Consider the following 25,088-nt stretch of genomic DNA (forward strand, 5'->3'; position numbering starts at 1 on the left):
CCCAGACAACTCCAGCAAAGTCTTTAGGGCAGTTTCGATATAAAAACAATCAGGGTAGTTCCAAGAACCTCAAGGCGTTCCAAAAGCTTCTGGGAGGTTGAAAGATCTTTAAATGTTGTTTCCGATTTCTTCAGGATAGTTCCAAAGATTTCATGACATTACAGAGAACTTCAGCGAAGATAAGAGAACTTCAGGTAAATTTCATAAGACTCATGAAAATTTCGAACCTTCGGGACGCCCAAAAATTTCAGGAATGTCCCGAAAACTTTAGTGTATGAGATTACATGAACTTTGGTGCAGTTCCGAGAATTTCAAGGCAATTCCATGAAAATTGCGGAAAATTCACGGAAAGCTTAAAGATCTTCTGGCAGTTTCAGGAGGATTACGAAAATTTCGGTGAAGACGCGAGAGGTCAGAGGTAGCTCTAGCCATTCTAATTCATGCACCGTGGTTTCACCGTCTGACTCTATCTGGTATTTCGGAAACATTGCATTTCCTCAACCGGAGAAGGAATATATTCTATGAATGAATGATAAATAGATGATACCTGTGTAATTTTGAGGATATTGAGAACCAGTCAACAGGATCGATTTAACGGAGCTTTAGAATAGGATAGACCATAAAATAATGATTTAAACGTTTTTTTTTTCGAATACAAAACTAAATGATCAACAACAGAACAAAACCAGCAACATAAGGAATTTCTTTCCAAACAACAAAACAAACCGAAATCAAATGAGTACAACCAAGTGCACGAACAGATAAAAATGAACTTGGTCAAACCATCGGAAAATTAATAAAACATAATTTATTGAAAAAGCCTACAATCGTTAATGCTGTAACAGAATTAAATAAACCTAAGATGTTAGTATATATGTTCACAAACATTGGCTTACGTGTAAAACTGTTGTTATTGCTTGTGTGCAGAAAATACTAGAAAAAGAAACATCAAACGAAACAATCCGATTCTGCCCGGCCCATAACCAATGGAACATCATATTTCGATTTGTGCCAACGACAACTTTTGTGCTTTTTGCATAAAATGAGATTCAAATTGTGTGTTTCCATGAAACAATAGTTCGTAAAAAAAAGATAAGTTTTAAATTTGAATTAACTTAAACAAATTTTAATCAATTACCACGCAGGTGGTGCAATTGATTTGAAAAATTTGCAAAGTTGATAATCTTAATCGCCAAATAAGCAACAATCGAGCTCGGCATGTATATCCAGCTAATTCTTCCACCGCAACGCATGGAAAACTCGCTGCTTCCGTAGACACCAACCAACCAATCAACCAAAAATGTAAATGTAACGCTAACGCTTCGAACAGTAATATGAGGAACGCTTTAAGAGGGCCCATGTGGTATGTATAACAGATTTGGTGTGTAAAAAATTCTATTGCATTTAAAGCGGTGGACCAGACGGAAGCAACTACTACTAGTCTTGCCGTCTGTCCCCTGCTCAAGGACTAAAATTAAGTACTTTCGATTTCGAGAAAAAGTCGTACAAACGTGGTCACTACACATTGTTTATACTGATACGCTGGATTCTGCTTCTACCGAACAAACTACAATATTCTAGCAATTCTTCATTGTCCCGTGGAAGCACTTTCGACTTCTAAAAAACAAAACAAACAAAAACCGAAAACTACCAAAATGGCGCAAATTGTTCACAAAATCCAACAACAATACTTTCTTGATTTCTCAAACTAGCTAAACCTAACTCTATGTGATGCGCTTGTTGGCTTGTATTTTCATAACTTTGTTTTGCTAGGTTTCCTATTTCTTCTTTCGTTATAAGATTGATTTCAAATACTTGTTCTAAACTATTGTTTTCCTTTTTTCATCTAATAAGTTTATGATTGTGTGTGTGTGTTTGAGTGATTTTCGCGTTTTTTTTTTTGTTTGTTATTCTTCTTTTCGTTAATCGGTAGTTATGAAAGGTTTAAAGAGAAGGGAGTAGGAAAATCGAACTTTGCACTGTATTTTCTAGACGTTGTTGTTTCCACTAAAAATCTGTAACAAACGAGAAGTATGGTCGTGGGGAAAACCATTTCTGTCTCCAGCTCGACTCGCGTTTCCTATCGGTAAAGATTTGTGAAGAGGAGAGGAATTTCAAGGGAACTACTAGAGAAAGAGCGAACGCCGACTGACCGCCCAACCGCGGGTGGCTGGTGGTCAGCTGCGACACTGACGACGACGACGACGATGACGACAATAACGACGGGTTCAGGAAATCTTATTTTTTGCTCCGGAATGGACTCCCGGTGCTCTCCAGCAGGGAGCTGATTTTGGACACGGCTTGCTTGGACACGGCACGGCTGGAGCTGGCATTTTCTAGTGCCTCATGCAGCAGCTTCTTGGAGGTGGCGATTTCCGTGGCACTGTAGGTCGGTGATTTGGGAGGCGGAGCGGGCAGGTGCATGTACAGGGGATCCCTTAGGCGGCGCAAGTCGTGCTCAATTTCGGCAACCTTCCGCTTGATGTCGTTGTATTCGGCCAGGTTGATGCCGGCCTTCTTGGCCGCCTTGTGCAGCGTAATCAGATGCTGCCGGTCCTTGACGTCCGGGAGGATGTATTCCTTGAAATGGGAGGGAAAGGGGTTAGATACACTCGCTATTTATGGTGAAGCTGGTGGAAATGTGTTTGCATTCGAATAAATTGAAAACAAAATAATACATTCTGTTCGATTCTGTTTCACTTTCATGTTGTCCTCATAATTCATGTTCAATTAATACCACTAGAACCTATTATTAACCACTTTTATGTTTGTTAAATCATACATCATTCAACTAAACAGATTAACCCTTTCCTCTCGGGGGCATCCCGGAGCATCCGAAAGTCGCCAATCTGGTCAATGATCCATTTGAAGTTTATGGAAAGCCTATTCAAGAAAAACCGTGCAGAAAGAGCAGTATGACATGTTTTGGTGTATAAATGAAAATGTCCCCTACTACATGTTTCTCCGGGGGCATCCCGTAGGTTCCAAGAGCGGCCAATGTGATCAATGATGCATTAAAAATCTATCGAATTCTTATTGATTAAAAATCATGAAGAAAGAGCTGTCGCACGGCATGTTTTGAGTGAATCGTTTCCAGGGAAATGGCCATATCTTGGTTGATTATAGACCGATTTTAGTTCTTGGCATATCATTCGCTTTAGTTTTTCTAGTTGTGCATACACTAGAAATGTGGATTTTAACCGACATCCTATAAAAAAGTATAAGGGTCTGTGCCTAGGGGCACGAACGGAAGCTTGACGAAGGACCGCTAGTGGACGGAACAAATATGTTGATCATTTAGTTCTTAACTCTTTCCGTTTTTGAATTGATGGTTGTTTTTCAAATGGTGACCACACCAGTGCAAGTCGATGCCGACCGGATGACGGCGGCCTAGTCATGCTTTCTATTGCGGGAAACCTTTCCACCGGTCGATGTGGGTGCTTTCGTCGTCGTCCGTCTTCGTATTGGTGCGATGCGTGCTGTTCCACTCATACGTCGTGTCCGACGCTTATCCGTCCGTTGTTCGAATGGCTCCTAGCTCAAACCGCTCGACTGCCTGACTGCAAATGATGGTGTGAGCTTGACTTTAAATGATCTTTATTTCTTAAATTTGTGTGGTTTTTAAGTGACACAGATGCGTGTTTTCAACTTTAGTTCATTTGAATATTTATAATTATTATTTAAAGTTCCTAGCTCTATCAGGCATGTTTAGAGAATGCCCCCCTTGGTGGGATTGGTTTGTTTGAAATTGGAAATAGAAGACTACGTATAACTACATTTACAAGTACAACTAACCTACGTCTACTATATACACCTAACCTACTATACACAAATTGCTTATCAAAGCATGTTCTGATATTTTGCATTTCTGCACAAACCTAGTTTTAATGACATCAATTTTAAAATCTAATTTTGGAACGTTCATGGAGGCCGATCGTTGAAGTTTGTTCGTTATTTCGCGAGACATCCTTCCTTTGACGGCTATTGCGATATCATCTGCGAACAGAAAAAAAAACACGCAACCGTCTCCGAGGGGAGGAATGTCGGAAGTGTAGATGCTGTAAAGCAAAGGGCTAAACAGACTTCCTTACGGAACACATACTGGGATGGAAAACGTGTCTGAAATGCAACCATTCAAGGTTGTTACGGGTGATTTTAACCAGCTGTAATGGGATGTTAAAATTACAAAGCTTGTACAAAAGTCCGTCATGCCAGACATTGTCAAACGGCTTTTCAACGTCCTGCAAGGCCATGGCTGTGGACTTGGATACAGTTTTATTACTTCGGATGTTATTTATCACCCGTACTAGCTGGTGATTGGTGGAGTGCCCCTTCCTGAACCCGAACTGTTCCGGAAGGAGAATGTTGTTTTCCTCAACAAACTTGAGCAAACGATTGAGAATGAGTTTCTCGAACAATTTGCTCAGCGCTTAAAAGGAGGCTGATTGGTCTGTAGCTTGGATCCTTACAGTTCCAAGCATCTGTTGAAGATAGCGTTTAGAAGAGACTGAGTTTCTTCAATATCAAGTTGAATATACCGTCAAACCCGGGAGCCTTCATGTTCTTGGTGCATTTCAACGCTGAGCAAATATGTCGTACTGTAACCATATCCGCCGGAGGCACGACACAAGGGGGATGGTGGGAGCGATCTGGCAGTCATTTTATGGACGCTGCTCTTCGCCTTCCCTCATTCTAGCGTTACTCTAAGCTCCGATCAACTCGCCGAAATGGAAACCGTCGGTTGAGCATGCGCAGTGCGAGTTTGATTTTTGCATGGGCTGGAAAGTGATGACCGTGCGAGAGAATGTAGATTCTTGCCTTCCATCTGCTCTTCTGATTGCTTCACGAAATATTCCTATTTGGTTCGTTAAATTTCTTAATATTAATTCATATTGCATGACATATTTCTCATTAATGGTTTTGATAAATATGCGTTTGAAAACACCCTCCATTTTCGTTACATGCCACATTTTCAATTTCGTAATGTGATAGTACAGTAAAGAAAGATGTAGTCTTACGTCAAAAACCTTTATCAAAATCTCATTAATTTTTTCGTCAATGACAAAGATTCACGTAGTAACAAAAAATGTAATTTCGTGCACCACTCTGAGTCACATTGTTCACTTTAACGGCTCCATGTAATTGTTTTGGTGAAGTCATTTAATTTAGTTTAAAATTTATCTAATAATAAAATCTGCTGCCAACAGCGGAAAAAAATAATATTTTGGGCTGAACATTTAAGAAAATAAAGCTGAAATGTTGCTTAATAACATACTGAAAACCCGAAGTGATTGCATTCATTCTAATGTTCTAAAGAAATTAACAAAACATACCCCTTTTGTAGAGATCTCAACAGGTGTCCCCCCTTAATGGATTCTGATTGAATTTTCAGTTTAATGGTGAATCGAAACGTTTTCAGTCTTTGGACATGACCTTCTGCATGGGATATACATTTGTAACATCTTCCGTTCAGCGCAAAAAGTTTTACGATCAACTAAAACTAGCCCTGATGAAGATCCCCTATCGAAGATATTCAAAAGTCTAGATTTTTTAGAAGTTTTCTATGCATCTCTGAAGTTATTGGTACTGCCCTAAAGAGCTCTAAACTCCAACAAATGTCTCAAGACTTCCCGGAATTTATCAGAATATTTTAAAAGTTCCCGTAATTTTCCTAAAGTTCATTTATCTATCCAAAAGTTCCTAACATTTTCTAATTTTTTCGAAGCTTAAGGTCATGGAACATCCCTTAAAATCTCTAACCTTCTCTGAACTTCTCTGGACTTACCGAAAGTTTTCGTTCCTCCCTGATAATCTTCTTCTTCGTCTTCTTCTTCTTCGCATTTCAAGCTTTTTGCATATCGCATATTAGCTTATTGCGTGCTTTCAACTTAGTGTCCTCAATGCACTTCCACAGTTATTAATTGAGAGCTTTCGATGCCTGTACCATTTTTGCATTGGTATAATTGTGTGGCAAGTCCAATCATACTTCTATGCCCAGGGAAGTCGAGAAATTTTCCAACCCGAAAAATTCCTAGACCGGACTGGGAATTGAACCCAGCCACCTCCAGCATGGTCTTGCTTTGTAGCTGCGCCTTTACCGACTGAGCTAAGGGAGGCCCCCCTGATAATGTTCCTCCCTGATAATGTTCCCTATATTATCAAGAAGCTCTCAGAAGGGCTTTAACGTTCGAACAATTTTCCTGGTATTGATGGGATCTCCCTCAATACCCCAAAATATTCCTGAAATTTTTTAATGATTCCTGAGATTTTAGAGTTATCTATAATTTTTCAAAAAATTCTTGAAAGTTACAGCAATTAATTGAAGCAACTCTCTGATCATCCTTCAAATACTCTGAGCATTAAAAAAAAAACAATTAAAGTGCCAAAAAATCTAAAAACGTCTTGAAAGCTCTCAGGACTTCTCTGAAGATCTGAAATCTTTTCAGACGTATTTAGAAATTCCCTGAGTTTCCAGTTACGTTAACTGAGGTTTTATCTGATCTTCTCTGATGTTCTTGAAGCTACCCGGAATTTCGTACAGTTCTCATAAAATTCTTAACCTGAAGTTTTTCCCGGAACGTTTCTGGACTTCTGTTATGTTTCTAAAATATGTATGAAGTTTTCTAAATTTCTCAGGAGTTCTATGGACTTAATTTTCTCGAAATTCTCCTAGAATTTATGGGATAACTGAATTCATAGAAATTGTCCTTAACAGATCTTTAAACATCCCCAAAAGTCTGGACGTTCCTGAAGTTATTGGGACTGCCCTTAAGATCTCTGAGCTTGTCTGACGATCTGAAGAACTAGCTTGTCTGAGGTTCATGGAATTACTTTAAAATGGAACTACCTTGAAGTTCTCAAAGCTTCCCTGAAGTGCCCAACATTTTATAGAAGATTTCTGTCTATGATGTTTTTTTTCTCCAAAATCCCAAGTATTTTCTTTCATTCCTCGGATCTTCTTTAAAGGCCTTAAAATATATCCTACAATCCATCCTGAAGTTTTCGTTATCCTTCTGATGATGTTTCTGGAACTGCTCGGTCCGAAAAATCTCTTAACATCCCGACGTTTTTTACAGTTCCATGAATTTATAGGAGCTTTGGTGAAGTTTCTGAAATATTTACTGAATTATTTGAACCACTCGATGTTCCTCAAAAGATGAATAATCTTTTGGACTTCTTGAAATCTCTCGCAATTTTTTTTAATGTTGACTGCCTTAAAATTCTCGAAATTTATTTGAAGCTCTCGGAACTTTTCTGAAGTTCCCGCTATTTTCCTATTATTAATGGAAATATTTTCAAGTTCTCAGAACAGCCACAAAGTTCACGTAGCTTCCCTTAAAATCTTATAACCGATTCCTGCAATTTTCCTGAGTTTAATGGAACAGTTCTTGAAATTTGCGTGCAATTTATCGAAAAGCCCTGAGACCATTGGAACCTAATATTGAAACTTTCTAGGAAGTTCTGGACGTTTTTGAAGTTCTCAGAGCTATCCCGAAGTCATCTGAAGATCCTTGAAATTCTTGGAATTATCATGAAATTCTCAAAACTATGTTTCCTGCAATTTTTGTGATGTTAAGGACAAGTTTGAAGATCCGAAAAAAACAGCGTTTTGATTTTCCTAAAAATATTGGAAAAGGTATAGAATACCTTAACAAATATTTTTTTTTTAATTTTTCTAAAGAAAATTTACGTGTAAAGGCATTTTTTTCTATTTCATCATGACACATAGCTGAACTAAAAAACCCGAAAAAAATAATAAAATAATCAATGTTTTCATTCGCAGAAATGTTTCCTTCTGTTAAACAAGTTGTGCTGATTTAAGAAATTTTCAATTAATAAATATTTTTGATTTATAGGAATGATTCCTTCTTTAAACATGTTCTTTCATCATGATTAAAATTTGGCAAAATTACCCATTCGGCGAAATGACTCATTCGGCGAAATGACTCATTCGGCGAAATGACTCATTCGGTGAAATTACTCATTAGGCGAGATTACTCATTCGGCGAAATGACACAGCCCCACGCATTTGACCACAAACGTTTGGTTGCTGGGTACATTATCAAAGAGCTTTGGGGGTGATGTGGCTGGCAGTAAGGTGAGCGAACGTTCAATAAAAATTAAGTCTTAAGCATCAATAATTTATGGTGGTCCTGAAAAGAACCGTTTTGTCGTGATGGTTGAGTAATGCTGAGCTATTAGGGTGTTCAACACAGATGAGGCTGGTGAGCTGTTTGTTGTTTGGAACGAGGGTGACGCGCTTGGCATAGATGGCCCACAGCGGCTTCTTCCTCCTTCTTCGGTGAATCGAGGGCTCTTGAGGGCAGCCTTGATAGCTAGCTGCTTGCCGACAGCCTTTCGTTGTGTACTGGAGAAAAATGTGCAACGCCACGCGCCGAAAGCACTGCTGCTGCTGCTGATGCTGATGACGACTGACCGGACATCACGATCAGTGCTGTAAATTCTCAAAATCATTTGAACATTTTTGATGAAAATGAGAAAAGTAGCTATTCGCTATCAAACGGGACCTCCTCCGAATGGGTGATATCAGTTGCTTAGTCATTTGACGAAGGCATGGATCATTCTCATTTGAGAAACGCTATATATCATTCAATTGAGTGTAACCTACACACAAACGGAGCTCTGGTCGACATTCCGGCGAAAAAGCTAAGCCAACCCGACACCAACCTGACTTCTATCAAACCCCAACCCGATGTTGACCCGACATTGACCCGACATAAACTAAAAATTGACCCGACAACAACACGACATTGGGTCGACATCGACCTTAAATTAGCCTTACATTGATCCGACATCGGGTCGACTTGTCTGTTCGGGACCATTTTGCTGGATTTCTTCCATACTCCACTGTCTTATATCAAATGATACTGAGTGACTCAATTGACAGTGACAATGAGCTTCGAATGAGAAAGGGGCTCTTCAAATTATGGTCATGTGAGAATTCGTTTACACAGAATTGATTGAATGGTTGTAGTGGTTCATCTTCAATCGAATGATATGAAAATTTACAGCACTGAATCACGATACACAGTGATTGAATAAGCACCGTTCGGTAAGACCAGATGGAATTCGATTTTGAAATCTGTGTTAGGGAAAGCGCTTTTTGCAGGCAATCGGTGATAAATTTGATCACCATTGGAACAGTTGGAAATTTGTGTAATTTTCAATAGTGACCTACTGAAAATTGATAAAGTGTTCATTTTAGCAGATTCGTAGAATAATTTCCCATCGATTAACTTGTTTAGAATTAAAATCCATCCGCTATTGACAGAGTTATAAGTGGTCAAAACCTGACCACTTTTCGTAACGCGGTCGATTTTGGTTTTTTTTTTAAATTGCACCCCCAATATGTTGCCGAAAGACGGAATCCTACGTAAAAAAATTGGTGGTTTTAGATTTTTAAATATTTTTTTCAATATTTTTAGAAATATCAAAAAGTTTTTTTTTCGGGCGGTAAGCTTTCTCTAAATGGAACTATAATAAAAGTTTTCAAAATTTTCCAGAAATTTTCGAAAATTCATTAAAGATTCCATAATTTTCCTGACGTCCATGACACTACCAAATTATTTGAAGTTTTCTGGATATTGTTCTTGGAGCATCCGTAAAGTTTCAGTAGCTTTTTTTAATTCATTGAACGGCTGTTTCACTTTATGTTCCATAGTGTTTTTTCACTTTCACTCCTGTTCTGTGCAGCTTGTTGGCTCACGGCGTTTTATAGAATATTTCAAAATCAATACTGACAGTGCTACTAAAAATATTTCAAAATATATTTGACATCAATAATTGAAATTAATCCTGATGAATGTGGGCGTCTTAGTGGAATACCTGTATAAAGAGAGAGAGAGAGAGAGAGAGATTAGTAATTTCCATTTAATTCCACTACCTTATTTGCTTATCCTTGACAGATACTCGTATTTCGTCTACAATGTGCAGACTTCTTCAGTGTCTTGTACTAATAAGTCGAGTATTAGTACAAGACACTGAAGAAGTCTGCACATTGTAGACGAAATACGTGTATCTGTCAAGGATAAGTAAATAAGGTAGTGGAATTAAATGGAAATTACTAATCCTTCTCTCTCTCTCTCGTTATAATTGAAATTAACTTTAGCGGTATTTCCACATACCAGTACCGGTATTTCAGTACCAGAAAATCACCAGGTATAACTAGTAAAACGGGTACCGGTACTACCACCCTACTGATCTCATTCCTTAATTGATCTGTTAAAATTTTGCTGAAATTTGTCTCTGTTTTTGTTCATATTTTTCGGTCATTTCAAATTTCAAATTCCACTTTCGTTCTGTATTTGTCCTTTCCACCCGGTTCTACTGACCTCCACCCCCCCCAGACCCACTCACCTGCTTGGTCAGCACAAAGTATGCGTACGCGGCCATCGCCGTCCCGTATGTGACAAAGTACGTCACCGGTTCCATGATATCCCAGGAGTACTCCCACCAGGTTAGCCGTGCCAGCACCCCGAACTGCACCGACATCAAACCCAGCCCGACCCAGGTCAGGACGCTCGTCCGACGCACTGCCTTCTGGTCCAGTTCGATCTTTTTCTAAAAGTGAAAAAATTTAACCTCACCATTCACATTCGTTTAAACCATCCGCCAACGCTTACCACTTCCATTGGGCTCAGCTTCTCGTTGAGCTCCTCCAGTTTGCTATTCAGTTCTCGCTCTTTCCTAATTTGGTGTTCGCTTACGTTCAGGGCTTCGTACAGCTGTGAGGCGGGGGAGGGAAAACAAATAATGAAAAAAGTGTCAACCGAAAATTTTTACAGAAACAGCGTCACTAGAGAGACGGAGTTAATTTGCACTAAATTAAAACTTTGGTGTACAATTTCGGGCTTCCTGCAATCTGAAAATGATGAGCTCGTTTCGTTTGTCATTTCTTGCGAACTAGGATATGACACCAGCGGAGGAAAGTTTTTTTTTTGTCGATACCGTCTCGCTCACCCTATTCTCACTTTGCGCGTCTTACGCTGAGATGTAATTGCAAACATAATTCCGAGTGAAACAGACAGTGCGTGGGGGGCCTAATCCTCTGGTCTGTGTTTACGGAAGCGAAGAGGAGGGAAAATGCTAATTTTAATTTCTGGGAAGGGAATTCATTAACAGAACGAAACATGCTGCCGACGGTTGGTTCGGTTGAAATGGGGGTATTTATGAAATTGTGACAGCTGAAGAAATTTTGGCCTTGATTTGCGAGTTGGAAAGAGTTTGGTGACCATAAGACGGGAAATTCATGGCCACGGACCGGTACTTGACAGCCTGACAGGATGATTAGAAAACCGGAGTAGCGTGTTGGAACTTTCAGGGTGGATATTATTGTTATTTAATTATCAAATGACAGTTGGGGAATAATCTGAGTGAACGGCAATCTATGTTAGGATAAACAGCAACTGAGCATTTCCAGGGCAAATATAAAAAAAAACTTCTCCGATTTGCATGAAAGTCTGCATGATTGATTGTAATTTGAATTCTGTGAAAGTGATTTGAATCTTGAAGGAATATTCAAAATGGCGTATTCGATATTTTTTAACAAATCATAGCTCGAAATCTTCACTTCCAATCGCAATTACGTCTGAGACAAAGTTGAAGGAAAAAAAAGATATCTTTTCAGGAAAAATATACCCGGTAAAAAATTTAAGTAATTTTGTGTAAAAAATCAAAAAAATGTTTACAACTTAAACAACAAAAAATGATTCTCTTTAACATTTTTTGAATATTTTTTCAATAAAAAAGCTCATGTAAAATGATAACTTCTGCGAAATATTCAAGATGGACTTTTAAGTGCTTTAATGAAAATCATAGATTCAAAATGGCTCAAATGTGAACGATTGACCATAGCAAATAATCATTCAAACTTGCATGCAAATCAGAGAACGTCGAGTCTGATCGATTCGTCATTTGGCGGGAAACTGCTCAACTCGTTCTTAGTCAGAAAAAGTTCTCCAATTCGCATTCGGTTATTGATTTTCGTGGGAAAAGAAAGCTCACCTAATTCTCGCTTCAATCAAACCGTGATTAACAGACGTCTTATGAGAATTATGAAGGATTGATTTTACAGTGAGAACTCTTCCACATGAATAGAAAAAAAATCTCTCAATCGCCAACTATGAGAAATTGACGATCTCATCACATCGTTAGATACTTCTCATTTAATGTATAGTACCTTCTGACTCGTGAGTATGCATAAATAACAGGCATAGGCCACTTAAAATGATGATAAGAAATGAATGCAACTTTCTCACACACTGATGAAAATGTCTTCCGTATGAGCGAGGAATATTTCACTCGAATGCCCAAAGCACTCTAAAGGTAAATTTTAATACTTCATACATAATTCATCCAGAATGACACTTCTTAATGACGGAATACCATGCAAATTGCACTGAATCAAGCAAACTTTACCTGTGCCACCAGTGCTTGCACGTCGCCTAGTCTAGTGAGTTCTTCTGAGGTAATTCTATCACGTTTCGGTGGTCTCACGTAGTATTGTCTGTCGTTGAGGTGCAACCTGAAATCGGAAAGAGAAAGAAAGGAAACACGCGATAAAAATTGTATCAAAACAGTTTAGAAAACACCATGATGAAGTCTTTAAATTCCGAACCCATTACCCAAAATAAGTCTCGTTAGAATCAAACCCATTCCCACCACCAGACCCGATGCTGTCGCCATCAAGCGCACGAAACATCACGGGGAACTAGTTTGCATAATTCTACGATTGTTACTAATTTCCCGCTGATTTTGCCAACAACCACCACTCTATCAGGAACAGAAACGGTGGCGCACGAAGTCAGCGAGTCATTTCTCAAATTTTGTAACTACTTTTCACAACACTGGCAGAACAAGAACTTTGTTACACCCTCCCAAAAGTGACTCTCAATGAGGAGCGAAGTTGGCGTGATTTGCATGAAATGGGGTTACTCGAGGGAAATGGTTAGTGCTTTCGCTAACTATACTACCTGGCACGTTTGTACCGTCGAGTCTGGTTGGGGAATAGTGGTGAAAGTTTATTGTCGGAAAAACTTTACGTTTACCACCTAGTATCAACATAGAGAGCCGGTGAATATTGAACTACACGTGAGTTTTTTTTCCAGTTTTGCTAGCATTCATTGTTTGAGTTGAAGCTGAAATTGATTTAACGCTAGGTCGAAATGTTTGGTTCTGATTTTTTAAAGACGAAACACTGGACCATTTTCAAAATCCCAGAATGTGAAGCAAAAAAAATCCCAGTTTCAAAAGTTTATCAATTTTATTTATTCAACCCTCTACTTCCCAAGTCCGCCTTTTAGCGGGGTGGATTTGAAGAGCTGTGCCAAAAAACAATCAAACTTAACAACAAACCATAACGAAAGATGATCGTTTTTTTAATTACTATATTTAAGAGATTTTCAACCGAACGTTGGTTCATCATTGTAGCCCGACGAAGTGAATGTAGTCAAATGGAATCGATTTGTGGTCGTGATTAAAAATAGAAAAAGTAGTATCTCACTGATGTGAAGGAGCCTTCTTCAGTGGTATTTAGCTCAGTAACGGGCTCCACTAGGCCACCGAGCCCCTCATATTGCTAAACTTTTTTTTCCCAATTCACAGTAAGTTCCAAACCCGTAATGAACTAGGCTTAAAAGTAGTATTAAAAAATATATATTACAAAATGGTTGTGTATTGTATTAGCGCGTGGTCCCAAAAGGGTTAATTTTTTAATAAAAGAATTATTGTGCAATTTATTTGAGCTATGTTAATTCAAAACCTAAACAATTCTTTGTAAATAGTTAATTTATTTAACTTATGTTTCAAAGGTCTTTGCATCTTATGGGACTGTTGTTGGGGCAACAAATATCCTAGTCGGTTAAGGCACAATATTACCAAGCCAGAGCTGCGAATTCGATTCCCGGTCCGATCTAGGAAATCTATCGGGTTGGAAATTTTGCCGACTTCCCTGGGCATAGAGTATCATCGTGTTTGCTACACAATTACAATCTCATGGATTGGTTGGCATAGGAAGCTTTCAATTAATTACTGTAGAAGTTATACCAAGAACAGTTGAGATCAGGCGAAAACCCGTCAAAAGTGTCAAAGCTAGGTAGAGCTAGAGGGTTGTTAATAAGCTACTTAGACCGTTTTAGACCCCCCCCCCCTTAACTGCGTAGACATTCGTTCATACTTGTGTATGTGTATGTGTATGTGTATGCAGTGTAGACACACGCCAAACCCCTCTAAAGTGACTATGTGGTTTATGAACAGCCCCTTAAAACGAATTTTAAATATTGTCGAAAATTAAATGAGAATTCTTGATTTGCTACATTTTGAAAATGCAACTATCTTACGTAAGCTTATTTAAAATATATTGTTACAACATGATTTTCCTGGTAATTTCTTTTTGAATAGTGGCATTCTTCCAAATTCCATCCCAACTCTTTCGCGGATTTACACGATTTCTTGGTAGAGTTCACCATGAACTAATTTATGAGTATAAGGCCGGAACAAATCACAAGTTTTTCTTTTGTCGCTCGATGCTCGCTCCAGTCGAGGGAAGGGGGGGGGATAAAAAATAAACAAAAAATAAATAAAACATTCAAAAATCATTTAATCTAATCACATCCAAACCGTATATTTCAAGCGTTTACATCACTTCTTAGCCTTTGCTTTAGTCTTATAGGGGAAATGACGGCTTCGGCATGACAGACTATTTTCGGCAACACAAATTGAAATACTATTTTCACTGGATTTTCTTACGAAAACACTTCACTGAATGCATGCAAACGATTCTTTATGCTTTCAGCTTCAATTTGACTATATTTTTACCACTGAGAAAAAGCAATCTAGCAAGGTTTTCTTGAAATGAAACACACGCACTACAAATTGTAGCTGATTTCGAGTTGCCGATAATAGAACAGCAGATTTACATGCAGTTCAAATGGAACGGTTGCCGAAGAAAAACTGGTTGCCGACAATACTCGCTCTAGAGAAGATTGGAGCTTTGTAAAAGCGTTTCAAAACAGTTTTTGACAATTCTTTCGACTGAAATTGTTAGAGCAGCTGGCAGCAAAAGATTGTAAACAAACCAATACTGCATATGTGTGCGTTCCTTAGAGAAAAAGGCTATAGAAAGAAGGTCGCTGCTTAGGTTTCCGAGAATACGTAAATTCCCCTACTTCTTTGAAGCCGTGATTTTCGATAATAATGCATAAACAGAACCCACAAATGTTGACTTTAATATGTGCAACACTCGGGTTGTCAACAAGACATTTCGCGCATAAGTGTGATTTTTTGGGTTTTGATAAATTACGGGTGAACCATCGAGCGGAATACCACAAACGTAATAGCTCTTATAAAAAAAAACGTTCCAATTTCGATAGTTTCTCCTTATTCAAATATAACATGGCAGAACAGGAAAACCAAATTGATATGAAAATACCTTCTTTGTGAATTTAAACTCAGTGTTCTCAACAATTGCGCGTGCTTCAAAAAATCTTACTAGACGTATGGATTCAGGAAGCTAAATTCAACAAAATACAAGCCTAATATTCCGAGGAAGGAGCCAAAATCCATCTTAGCTGAACTTAAAAACCAAATTTTAACAAAAATACGTTTTTTTTGTCAATTTAAACCTGGCTTTGTGTGTGGTTAAAAAAATAATAAATATATATATATATATATATATATATATATATATATATATATATATATATAATAATGAATTCAGCAAGGACCATAACTCAGCAAGGACCAAAATCCAACTTAGCAGAAAAGGAAAACCAAATTTCGAAAAATATACTTTTCGAATTACAAACCTGGTTCAACCTTCACGTAGGGATTCAGCAAGGTCCAGTCAATAAAATATGTACAAGCTTATTTTTCAAAGATATGAGCCAAAATGCAATTTAGCAGAACAGAAAAACCAAATTTCTTTGAAAATACGTATGAATTTAGCAATTCTATAAAATCCACGACTATTTCCAAAGGAAGGCGCTGAAATTCAACTTGGCAAAACAGCTGGCTGCATGCTTAAAAAATGCACCATAACGTGTTTATTCAGCAAGGTCCAGCTTATAAAATCTAAGCCTATTTTTCAAAGGACGGAATCAAAATACAACTTAGCTGAACAGAAAACCCGAACTTCCATCAAAATATGTATGTTTTGTGAATTTAAACTCAGTTTTCACAAAAATTCAAAAATTTAAACCTGACGTATGGATTCAACAAGGTCCATTCTTTAAAATCCAAGTCTATTTTTCAAATATCGGAGCCGAAATTCAACTTGGCAGAACAAAAAGTCAAAGTTTCTATGAAAATACGTACTTTTGTGAATTTAAACTCGGTTTTCTCAAAAAATTATAAATTCAACCCTCACGCATGGATTCAACAAGTTCTATTCTATAAAATACAAGCCTAGTTTTCAAAGATAGGAGCCTAAATTCAGTTCGGGAGAACAGATAAATCAAATTTCTATAAAAAATACCTACTTTTGTGAATATTAACCAGGTTGGTCTTCACGTACGGATTCAGTAAGTTCCATTCTATAAAATCAAAGCACAAATGTCAAACTATAGAACCGAAATCCAACCTGACTTCAAAAAAAATTACCATCACCTACGAACTCTCAAAGGTCTATTCTATAAAATCCAAGCCTGTTTTTCAAAGGACGGACCCAAAATCCAACTTGGCTGATCAAGAAACCCACATTTCTATAAAAATACATACTTTTTTTGATGTAAACCCAGTTTTCTCAACAATTGTGCTTGCTTAAAAAAAAAAATCTACCATCAGGTATGAACACACGAAGATCCATTCTTTAAAATCTAAGCCTAATTTTCAAAGGAGATGAATCTCTCAAGAGCGATGAAGAGGTCTAGGGGAGCGTAATCTATGTTAAAAGTTAGTTAAATCACTTCAGGAAAGCGCAGACTAACATTAAATATAATTCAATCACTCAACAGAAAAGTTTGGACTCTCTAAGGAAAGTATTGAACCACTTCTGAATAAGTTGGAGTTCGTTTGGAAATTTTAAGCTCAAAAAAGTGTTGGTAATTGCATAATAGGAACGTATGGCCATAAGTGGTGCACTCACCCTGGCTCACCTCGAAAAACTTTCTATACTTTTAGGAAAGCTAGATGACCTAAACAAGATTGTCTCCTTGCCAAATGCCACAGCGGTTAACACAAATTTGGAGCTCACTTAGGAAAATGTCAAACCCGTTTGGTCAAAGTTTGGATTCAGTTCGGAAAAAGTTGAATCAATGCAGGAAACCTTGGAATCATTTAGGAAAGAGATTAAATCACCTAATGTGGCCTTACTTAAGAAAATGCGACAAAAGAAAAGCTTACAGATCAATCTCGACGACTTCTATTTCTGCATGTCAACACATTTGACTCTCCTTTCTCTTATCCTTCATCGACTCTTCTATGTTAAGAATCAACTTAGTTCTAATTTGTTTTCGATAGATTTCAATCGACTCGCATAAGTGATGAATTATTAAATATAACATATACATTTAAATACATATACAAAAAGCAAGGGAGGGACACCCGATTAAAGCGATTTGGATGGGAAGAGTGAGAATGCAAAATTTCTTTTGATAACTAAGAGATGAACTAGCCAATGGCTAAAAATCTCTATAATAAAGAAAAAAAAATCTTTTGATAACATTTCGTGGATAACGGATGGGCTCTTCTCCCCACTCATCTTCCTGCACTGTTCGAAAAATTCATGTAAATTTCTGCGAGATATAACGCACATAAAATTAACGCTAGATTTGACATAAATTTACGCAATATTGTAAATTTAAGCGCAATCTTGGATAAATTATCAATATTGTATGCAAGCTTGTAAACGATTCCGCTGTTTAAGCCAAGTATAGTTCAAAGTTAAACGAAGCGAGATTTCACGCGATAGTTAAAATTCAGATTTTTGTCTGTGTGTGTGTGCTCGTCGTTTTGACCAATTGTGCGATCATGTTGCTGGATGAAGATTATTTACTATGTCGTGGATGCGTATAGGTTCCTTTGCCTATCGATCCACCCAATCCGTTTTTGGCCCTTCATACATGTTGAGGACAATCAGAGGTTATTAAACTTGATCAATGCAAACAGAGAAGAGAGCCCACTGCTTTCGGACTTAGTTTCCGTGCTACAATGGGTGGTAAACCACTATCATGCACCATGCGATGTAAACATAGATTTGAGCAGATTCAGCTTTTGAGCAGCCCCAGAACAAATATAAAAAATAAAGATTTTTTGGCTTTGCATTCTCCGATATTCATGAAACTTTACAAAGTTGTTTGTTATGGACATTTGTTCTAAAATTAGGTCATTTTGGAACTTGTAATTTGTTTCGAAATGGCGTCTGACATTTTTCAATAAATTGTAGCACGAAAACGACACTTCTGAGCGTCGCTGGTGGTGTAGTGGTAAGCGTAATTAGCTCTTACCCCAGCAGGCCTGGGTTTAATCGCAGTCGGCACCGCAGGGATGTTCTGAGACATAACATCTCTGATCACGGGGGAAGTAAAGGGAAGTAAAGCCGTTGGTCCCCGGTTCATGAGTTGATGGGTCGATAGGTAGGGTCCAGGTGTGGGAGCTGCCTCCCTGACGTCAGTAGCATTGGTGCTCAGCACGGAAAACAAATCAAGAAAAGAAAAAACGTCACTCCTTTTTTTTTTTTTTTTCCTTTGATTTGTTTTCCGTCGATCTTGTTTTCCGTGCTGAGCACCAATGCTACCGACGCCAGGGAGACAGCTCCCACACCTGGACCCTACCTATCGACTCATCAACTCATGAACCGGGGACCAACGGCTTTACTTCCCATCCGAAGGAAGGCGTGATCAGAGATGTTTTGCCTCAGAACATCCCGGCGGCGCCGACTGGGATTGAACCCAGGCCTGCTGGGGTGAGAGGTAATCACGCTTACCACTACACCACCGGCGCCGCTTAAAACGTCACTCCTGATCGAAATGTCATCTGAGACAAAGTTGTACCGTAAAACGGGGTAACTTTGATAGGTTTTTGAACTATATTCTACATATTTTTGACAATAAAGAATGTTTTTGAAATATTCTTTTTAAACAAGTACTGATGATCCTAGTCAATTCGTTAATAATATGTTTAGAGGAAATTGTTGCATTTGCATTATTTATTTTGTCTTGTAAGCAAACATCAGGAGTTACTTTGATAATGATCGATGAATGTAGAACAACATGCGTGAATGTCAAACAATTTAGTTCAAGAAATATGAAATTTTGAATGAGTATATAATCAAAAACACCATAAACAATTTTTGATGGCTATATCGGAAATACATTTAATAAGTGATTGTTGGAGTGCCTTTCAATCAGGCGAAATCAAGAAAATTGTTTTTTTTTTTTAAAGATATTTGGAAAATATGTCAAACATACTATATAAAAACTCTATGCGATATCAAAGGTAATACTCTAAGCTACAAAATAGAACCAGTGTTTCCAATTTGGAAATAGTGCAGACAGTAAATTTAATCGTTATATTCTACTATAAAAGTAACCCGCATTATCAAAGATACCCCCTTTGGCGGTACCTAGTTACATTTCCAAAGGCAATATGATTTTTTGTATGCCTTTTTTTTACACTCGAAATGAAGAAATATTGCTCTGGGTTTGAATCGAACCAGCATCGAAGACATCATATCAAAGGTGGAAGCAACGCATAGAAACATGATCAAATACACAAACCTTTCTTCTGAGCAGTGTTGGAAAAGTTCGCGATATTTCACGAAGTTCTCCAAGGGAAAAGTTCACGAGTCATGGTGTTTTTTTGCGAACTTTTCCATCACTGCTTCTGAGGTTGTAGACTTTGCTATCAAATTCATTCCACCTTTGAGCGGCAGATGACACGATTGTGCCTGTCTCATAGCGTTGCCAGTCTTCTTGAATGTTGTCTTGGCCAGCATGCTAAATTACATGGAAAACATTTAAAAAAAAATCGTGTGAATCTGTCAACCTTTTTGGGCTTCAGGACAGGACATTTCTATTTATTTCAAGGAAATAACAGGAACTTTATAGAAATTCAAGGGACTCCACACAAAACCGGGGAAATTCGAAGCTCTTTAGATTAATTCCGAAAATTTCAGAGATTTTCCAAGAACTTTAGGGAATATCCGAAACTTTCAGAAACTTTCAAAGACGATGAACAAGATAATTGATTTTTTTTTAGTTATTTGGAAAATATGTGAAACATAATAAACATCTTCCACTCAGCGAAACAGGAAATCATCGATAAAAAGCGAAAATTCTACAAAGGAAATTATTTACAACCCTAACCGCAGCACCTGAACCCTTCAAACGAGTATCCGTTCTATTTGATCAATATATTACTTGTAACCTAAGACCACTAGATTTAAAGAACATATGGCGGAGGTTAATGCCAAAAAGCAAGAGGAAAAAGGCCTAACGTATGATTTCACATCAAAGGTTGCAGAACACACAGCCCAAGTAACACAGCACAAGTAACATTTTTTCACAGCCCAAATAACATTTTTTCACAGCCCAAGTAACATTTCTGGTTTTATGAAGGTTCTGTAGACCATGATTTAAACTTGTACAATGCTATAAAACCTTGATAAAACTTGCAATGTTGCTTGGGAGAGGACCACCAACTATCGACGGAGGACATCACGATTTTACGAACCGTATCTATACCATGGAAATTAGATGTTGCAGAGAGCCTCAAGATCAACAAGCAACGGAATTCAACCTTACTCAACAGGGATCAAGGAAACGGACACACATGGCTTTTCAAGTTACTACCTAGGACACATCAACGAGTAAGCAGCGGAGTACCTGCCCCTACAGGAAATTTAAGTTTACCTAGCTTCTAAGTGAAAATGTACCTGTTCGGCCGCGCGCGAATGCTGGTCAAGAAAGGAATGTGTAGGAATATGTTGACGTAATACTCGCTTTAATAAAAACCGAGAATACTTCTGCACTTCCACGAGAAATCACTGGGATGTTGGATAAAAGAGTTGGCATTGCAGTAGGATACGTTTGGGTAAACGATATGCTGAACAGATGTCCTAGAGATTTAATAACGCCAAGGAACTTGGTCACACGGTCAACACGGTCTTCTGCTCAGCAAACAAAATAGGTCGCCATTGGGACACCGAGCTCCTTATGTCACAAAACAATTACGATCAAACTCCCGTTCAACTTCTTGTTATTAGATTTCGATCCTCACGGCGACCTCATCGACGACAACAAGAACTTTCTTAAAACTCGAATATTGTTTCTTTTGCGTAATTACGAAAATAATAATTACGATCAAGCTCCCGTTCAACCTGCTGTTACTATTTTTCAGTCTCGACGGCGACGACGATTATTGCCCTTGAGAAGGGTTAGATATGAATTTCCGATTATAACCCTTGTTTTTATAACTCGAATAATAGTTCATTTACGTGCTTTTTCCATCCGAATACCATTACGTTTTATCGCATCCTAAGAAAGATAACCAATTTATACTATAACTATGTACAGTATCGTTCCGTTTTATCAACACGTACATTTTGACTTCTTAGTCTTCCACAAGTTTTAATGATTGGAAAAATATTATCTGATCACGTCCAAAGCTTCAATCTAAACCGGTTTTGGTAGACCCACAATATTGGATTTTAAAAATGAAATCATACAACGATTTCCGACCTCTACACGTCATTCCAGTTCCAAAAATAACCATATCGCCATCTTGGACTTCAGAAAACCGGAAGCCACCATTTTGGATTAATAAAAAAGTATCTAATATAGATTATTGGCCTCTACACGCCGTTCCCGTTATAAAGATACCCATATTGATAACCGATTGTTTATAGCCGGAAATCATCATCTTGCATTTAAGAAAACTTAAAGTCGCCATCTTGGATTCCATAATGACAAAGTACAAATGGAAAAATAGGTAAAACATACTATATAAAAACTATATACGATACCAAAGTAGGTATTTCAGTTGGGACATGTTCAGAAATTTAACTCTGATGACTGCGTTGGGGAAACAGCATATGCATGTACGTAATTGGTGGATTTGTTAGGTACCCAAATAACCACACATCCCGCTAATAGCTATCCATGCGCAGAAATATTTCTGATCGATTGATAAAAAAATTATTGCAATTCGTCCAGGGGCAGCTGAGTTATTAACGTTCAAAATCTTTCATAATTTCGTTACATATTACATTTTCAGTTTTCACAAAGTGTACCCCCATATAGAAATCACAGGCGTAGTCCTACGTCAAAAATGCAAAATGGTCTAATTTTATCACAAATGTGAATGAATGTCCATAGCAAAAAAATATTCAAATTTTCATGCAAATCGGAGAAGGTCGAGTATAATCGAATCGTCATTTGGCACGGAACTGCACTTTTAAGAAATAGTGAAATCCACCATGCCAACTGACGGATCTTTTTTTTTTTACTTTATTAGCTAGATTTTTAGCTCGTCGGCTAGTTCATCTCGTAACGGAACAATCGATTTTATCTTACCCTCTCCGTATTCCTTAAAACTTTGCAAAATTGTTCACTAGACACAACGAACCAAGTTTGTCCGGCCATTTTGACTTTTGCCTAGTTTTTAAAAATGACGTATTCGATATTTTTTTACAAATCATAGCACGAAAACGGTCATCTAATCGAAACGAGGTGTGAAACAAAGTTTTAGGAAAAAGGATTTCCCTTTTAGAAAAATATACAAAAATAATTGACCCTATCTTAAATTTATTTTTTTTTTCATTTCTTACACAAGATATTTCAACACAAGATTTTGCAATATATCTAAGCAAATAATTTATGAAAAACTAATTTAATTTAATTTAGACCCTAGCGTAAAAAACTGGAACACTAGTAACAAAACTGACGGCTTACTGAAAAAAATATCGTCAATAAATAAAAAATAAAGTAGTAGTAAGTAAGGTCTGAAAATATTCTACTAAAACGCTCATCAATCAATTTAAATCAAAAAAAAAACTGATTAAAACTTCAATAACAAAAAAAAAGTACATTTTTAGCATGTTTAACTTTTTTTTTCTAAATGTTGGTAGTTTTTGGTTATTTTTAAATGTATTTCAAGGTTCTCCAGTTCCGAGAATATTTTTTCCGAAAGATCAGAAAATTTTACATTGAAAATGCTCTTGGTGGCATCTTAAAAATATCTACTTTCAATCCGCTATACTAAACGGTGTGACTCAGCAAAATTTTACTCAAGTGCTTTTGTATTATAAATTTGGTGTATTTTCATTATATAAAGTCAAAACAGTAATTGTACCAAGTTTTGGATATTTTTCCAGAACTTTTTTGTACATTATTTCTCCATCTTGACCTATAGTGCAATAGATGGCATTTTTGTTTCCCTAAAACATATCAACAAATAAAAAAAATACAAAAAAAAAATCCTTTTTTGAGAAAAAAATGTTTTTAAGACTTTATTTGAAATAAAAAAAATTGGGTAAATTTTTTAAGAGTGCATCCCTTCTATTACCTGCAATATTGCCGAAGACACCAAACCGATCGGACAAACAGTTTTCGAGTAAATTTTTTCTAAGGATAAGCTTCATATTTTTCTATATGCCCTTTTCAAAAATAAGGTTGGATTCAAAATGGCGGTAAGGAACATTTTCGCAAATTTTCAACCAAATAAAAAAATACAAAAATAAACCGATTTGCGAATTCGTAGGGAATTGCTCCTAGGTTGTTTTGTTCCGTTATTAGGGTGGCTTTAGATTCCAAATAGCGTAACCAACTTGAATTGGACCCCTACATATTTTGGACCCTTTTCATATATTTTCCTCGCTTACTGTCTAGTTTCTTCAAATTCATCTGGGTTGATGTTGTAATTACATTCTTTCAATTACTTGCTATGTCTCAAGATCATTAGTTCACCTCAAATTGCTTACAATTGCTCAATTTATGCAGTTTTAGAAAATGTTATCGAAAAAGTTTCATGTTTCGACGTTTGTCAAGAGGAATCGGCGTTAGTGTACTTGTTTTAAATTTGGTCTAAAATATACAATTCAATGATTTTTTTTAATCAAATCAGTTTATCTGACTTTGGAAGATGTATTTCACGTGTTTATAAAGATTTCACCTTAAGATTTTACTTAAAAAGTATTAAATAAAAAGTGTCCAAAAAAGATCGTAAAAAAATTATACTAACTTATTTTGGACACTTATCAAATGAGAATCATCAAAAGAGCGACAACAAAAATTCCGGTTGGTCGATCGTGCTATTATCTCAGATTTCTGATTAAATTGGTAAATAAATCAATCAAAATTATATGAATTCATTGTTTTTAAATATATTTCTTGTTTATCAGGCGATTCAAAATGGGAAAAACGGCAAAACACGTAGAGTGGTCCACTCTGAGTTTTCCTAGTTTTCATAGTTCCTAGTTTTCCACAAAAATTGTCCTATCTCCCAAAGGCATTTAACTAAGGGGCTGTTCATAAACTGCGTAGACGCTTTAGGGTGGTGGGAGCGCTTGGTAGATGTCTACGGTCAATTTTTTTTAAATTTTGTGTTTGAGACTGTCTTCTACGGAAGGGGGGGGGGGGGTTGAAATCTCTCAAAAACCGTCTACGTAGTTTATGAACAGCCCATACAAAAAATAATATGGACTGCAAGCATAGAGTCAGGTCTCCGTATTAAGATTTACTTCTGAATGATTTTTTTATGGTATAATCAGTTGTTTCCTTATGTTATATTATATTTCCTCCGTTACTCGCGCCAACTTTTGTAACACGAGTACTCACGCGTTGTACTTTGTACAACAGTGTGAGTTTTCCATTTCCATTTTGCAGCCGAGCTACCAATCGATCTGAAATCAACGAGTATTCCTCAAAAAACTTGCTTTTAACTAAACAAGCTAAATATTTATTACAGTTAACCCCCAAAATATGCGGATAATAGAGAAAATGTAAATGGAAACCGCGTAAATGGTGCCCATACTACGAGGGTTCTGACTTAATTGGTTACAACATGGAATATCTCGAGATCCTGACCAGATAGAAAGTTACTGTCTTCGGCAAAGTTGTTCAGGAGGTCAAAGC

General features: G+C 37.2%; 1 protein-coding gene across 1 annotated transcript in view; it reads right to left on the reverse strand.

Moving 5' to 3' along the window:
- Nucleotides 1-731: 731 nt before the first annotated feature.
- Nucleotides 732-25,088, reverse strand: part of MCU (mitochondrial calcium uniporter) — a 421,200-nt gene continuing 396,843 nt past the window's right edge. The window contains exons 4-7 of the mRNA XM_065231864.1: nucleotides 12,439-12,544; nucleotides 10,644-10,745; nucleotides 10,378-10,581; nucleotides 732-2,580 (exon numbers count right to left, since the gene is read on the reverse strand). Coding sequence (XP_065087936.1) covers nucleotides 2,239-2,580; nucleotides 10,378-10,581; nucleotides 10,644-10,745; nucleotides 12,439-12,544 — 754 coding nt within the window. The 3' untranslated portion in view covers nucleotides 732-2,238. The remainder of the gene's footprint in view (nucleotides 2,581-10,377; nucleotides 10,582-10,643; nucleotides 10,746-12,438; nucleotides 12,545-25,088) is intronic.

The sequence above is a fragment of the Ochlerotatus camptorhynchus genome, unplaced genomic scaffold (genome assembly GCF_037179485.1).
Source record: "Ochlerotatus camptorhynchus isolate MF236.1 unplaced genomic scaffold, CSIRO-AGI_Acam_v1.1 ptg000361l, whole genome shotgun sequence".
NCBI lineage: Eukaryota > Metazoa > Arthropoda > Insecta > Diptera > Culicidae > Ochlerotatus > Ochlerotatus camptorhynchus.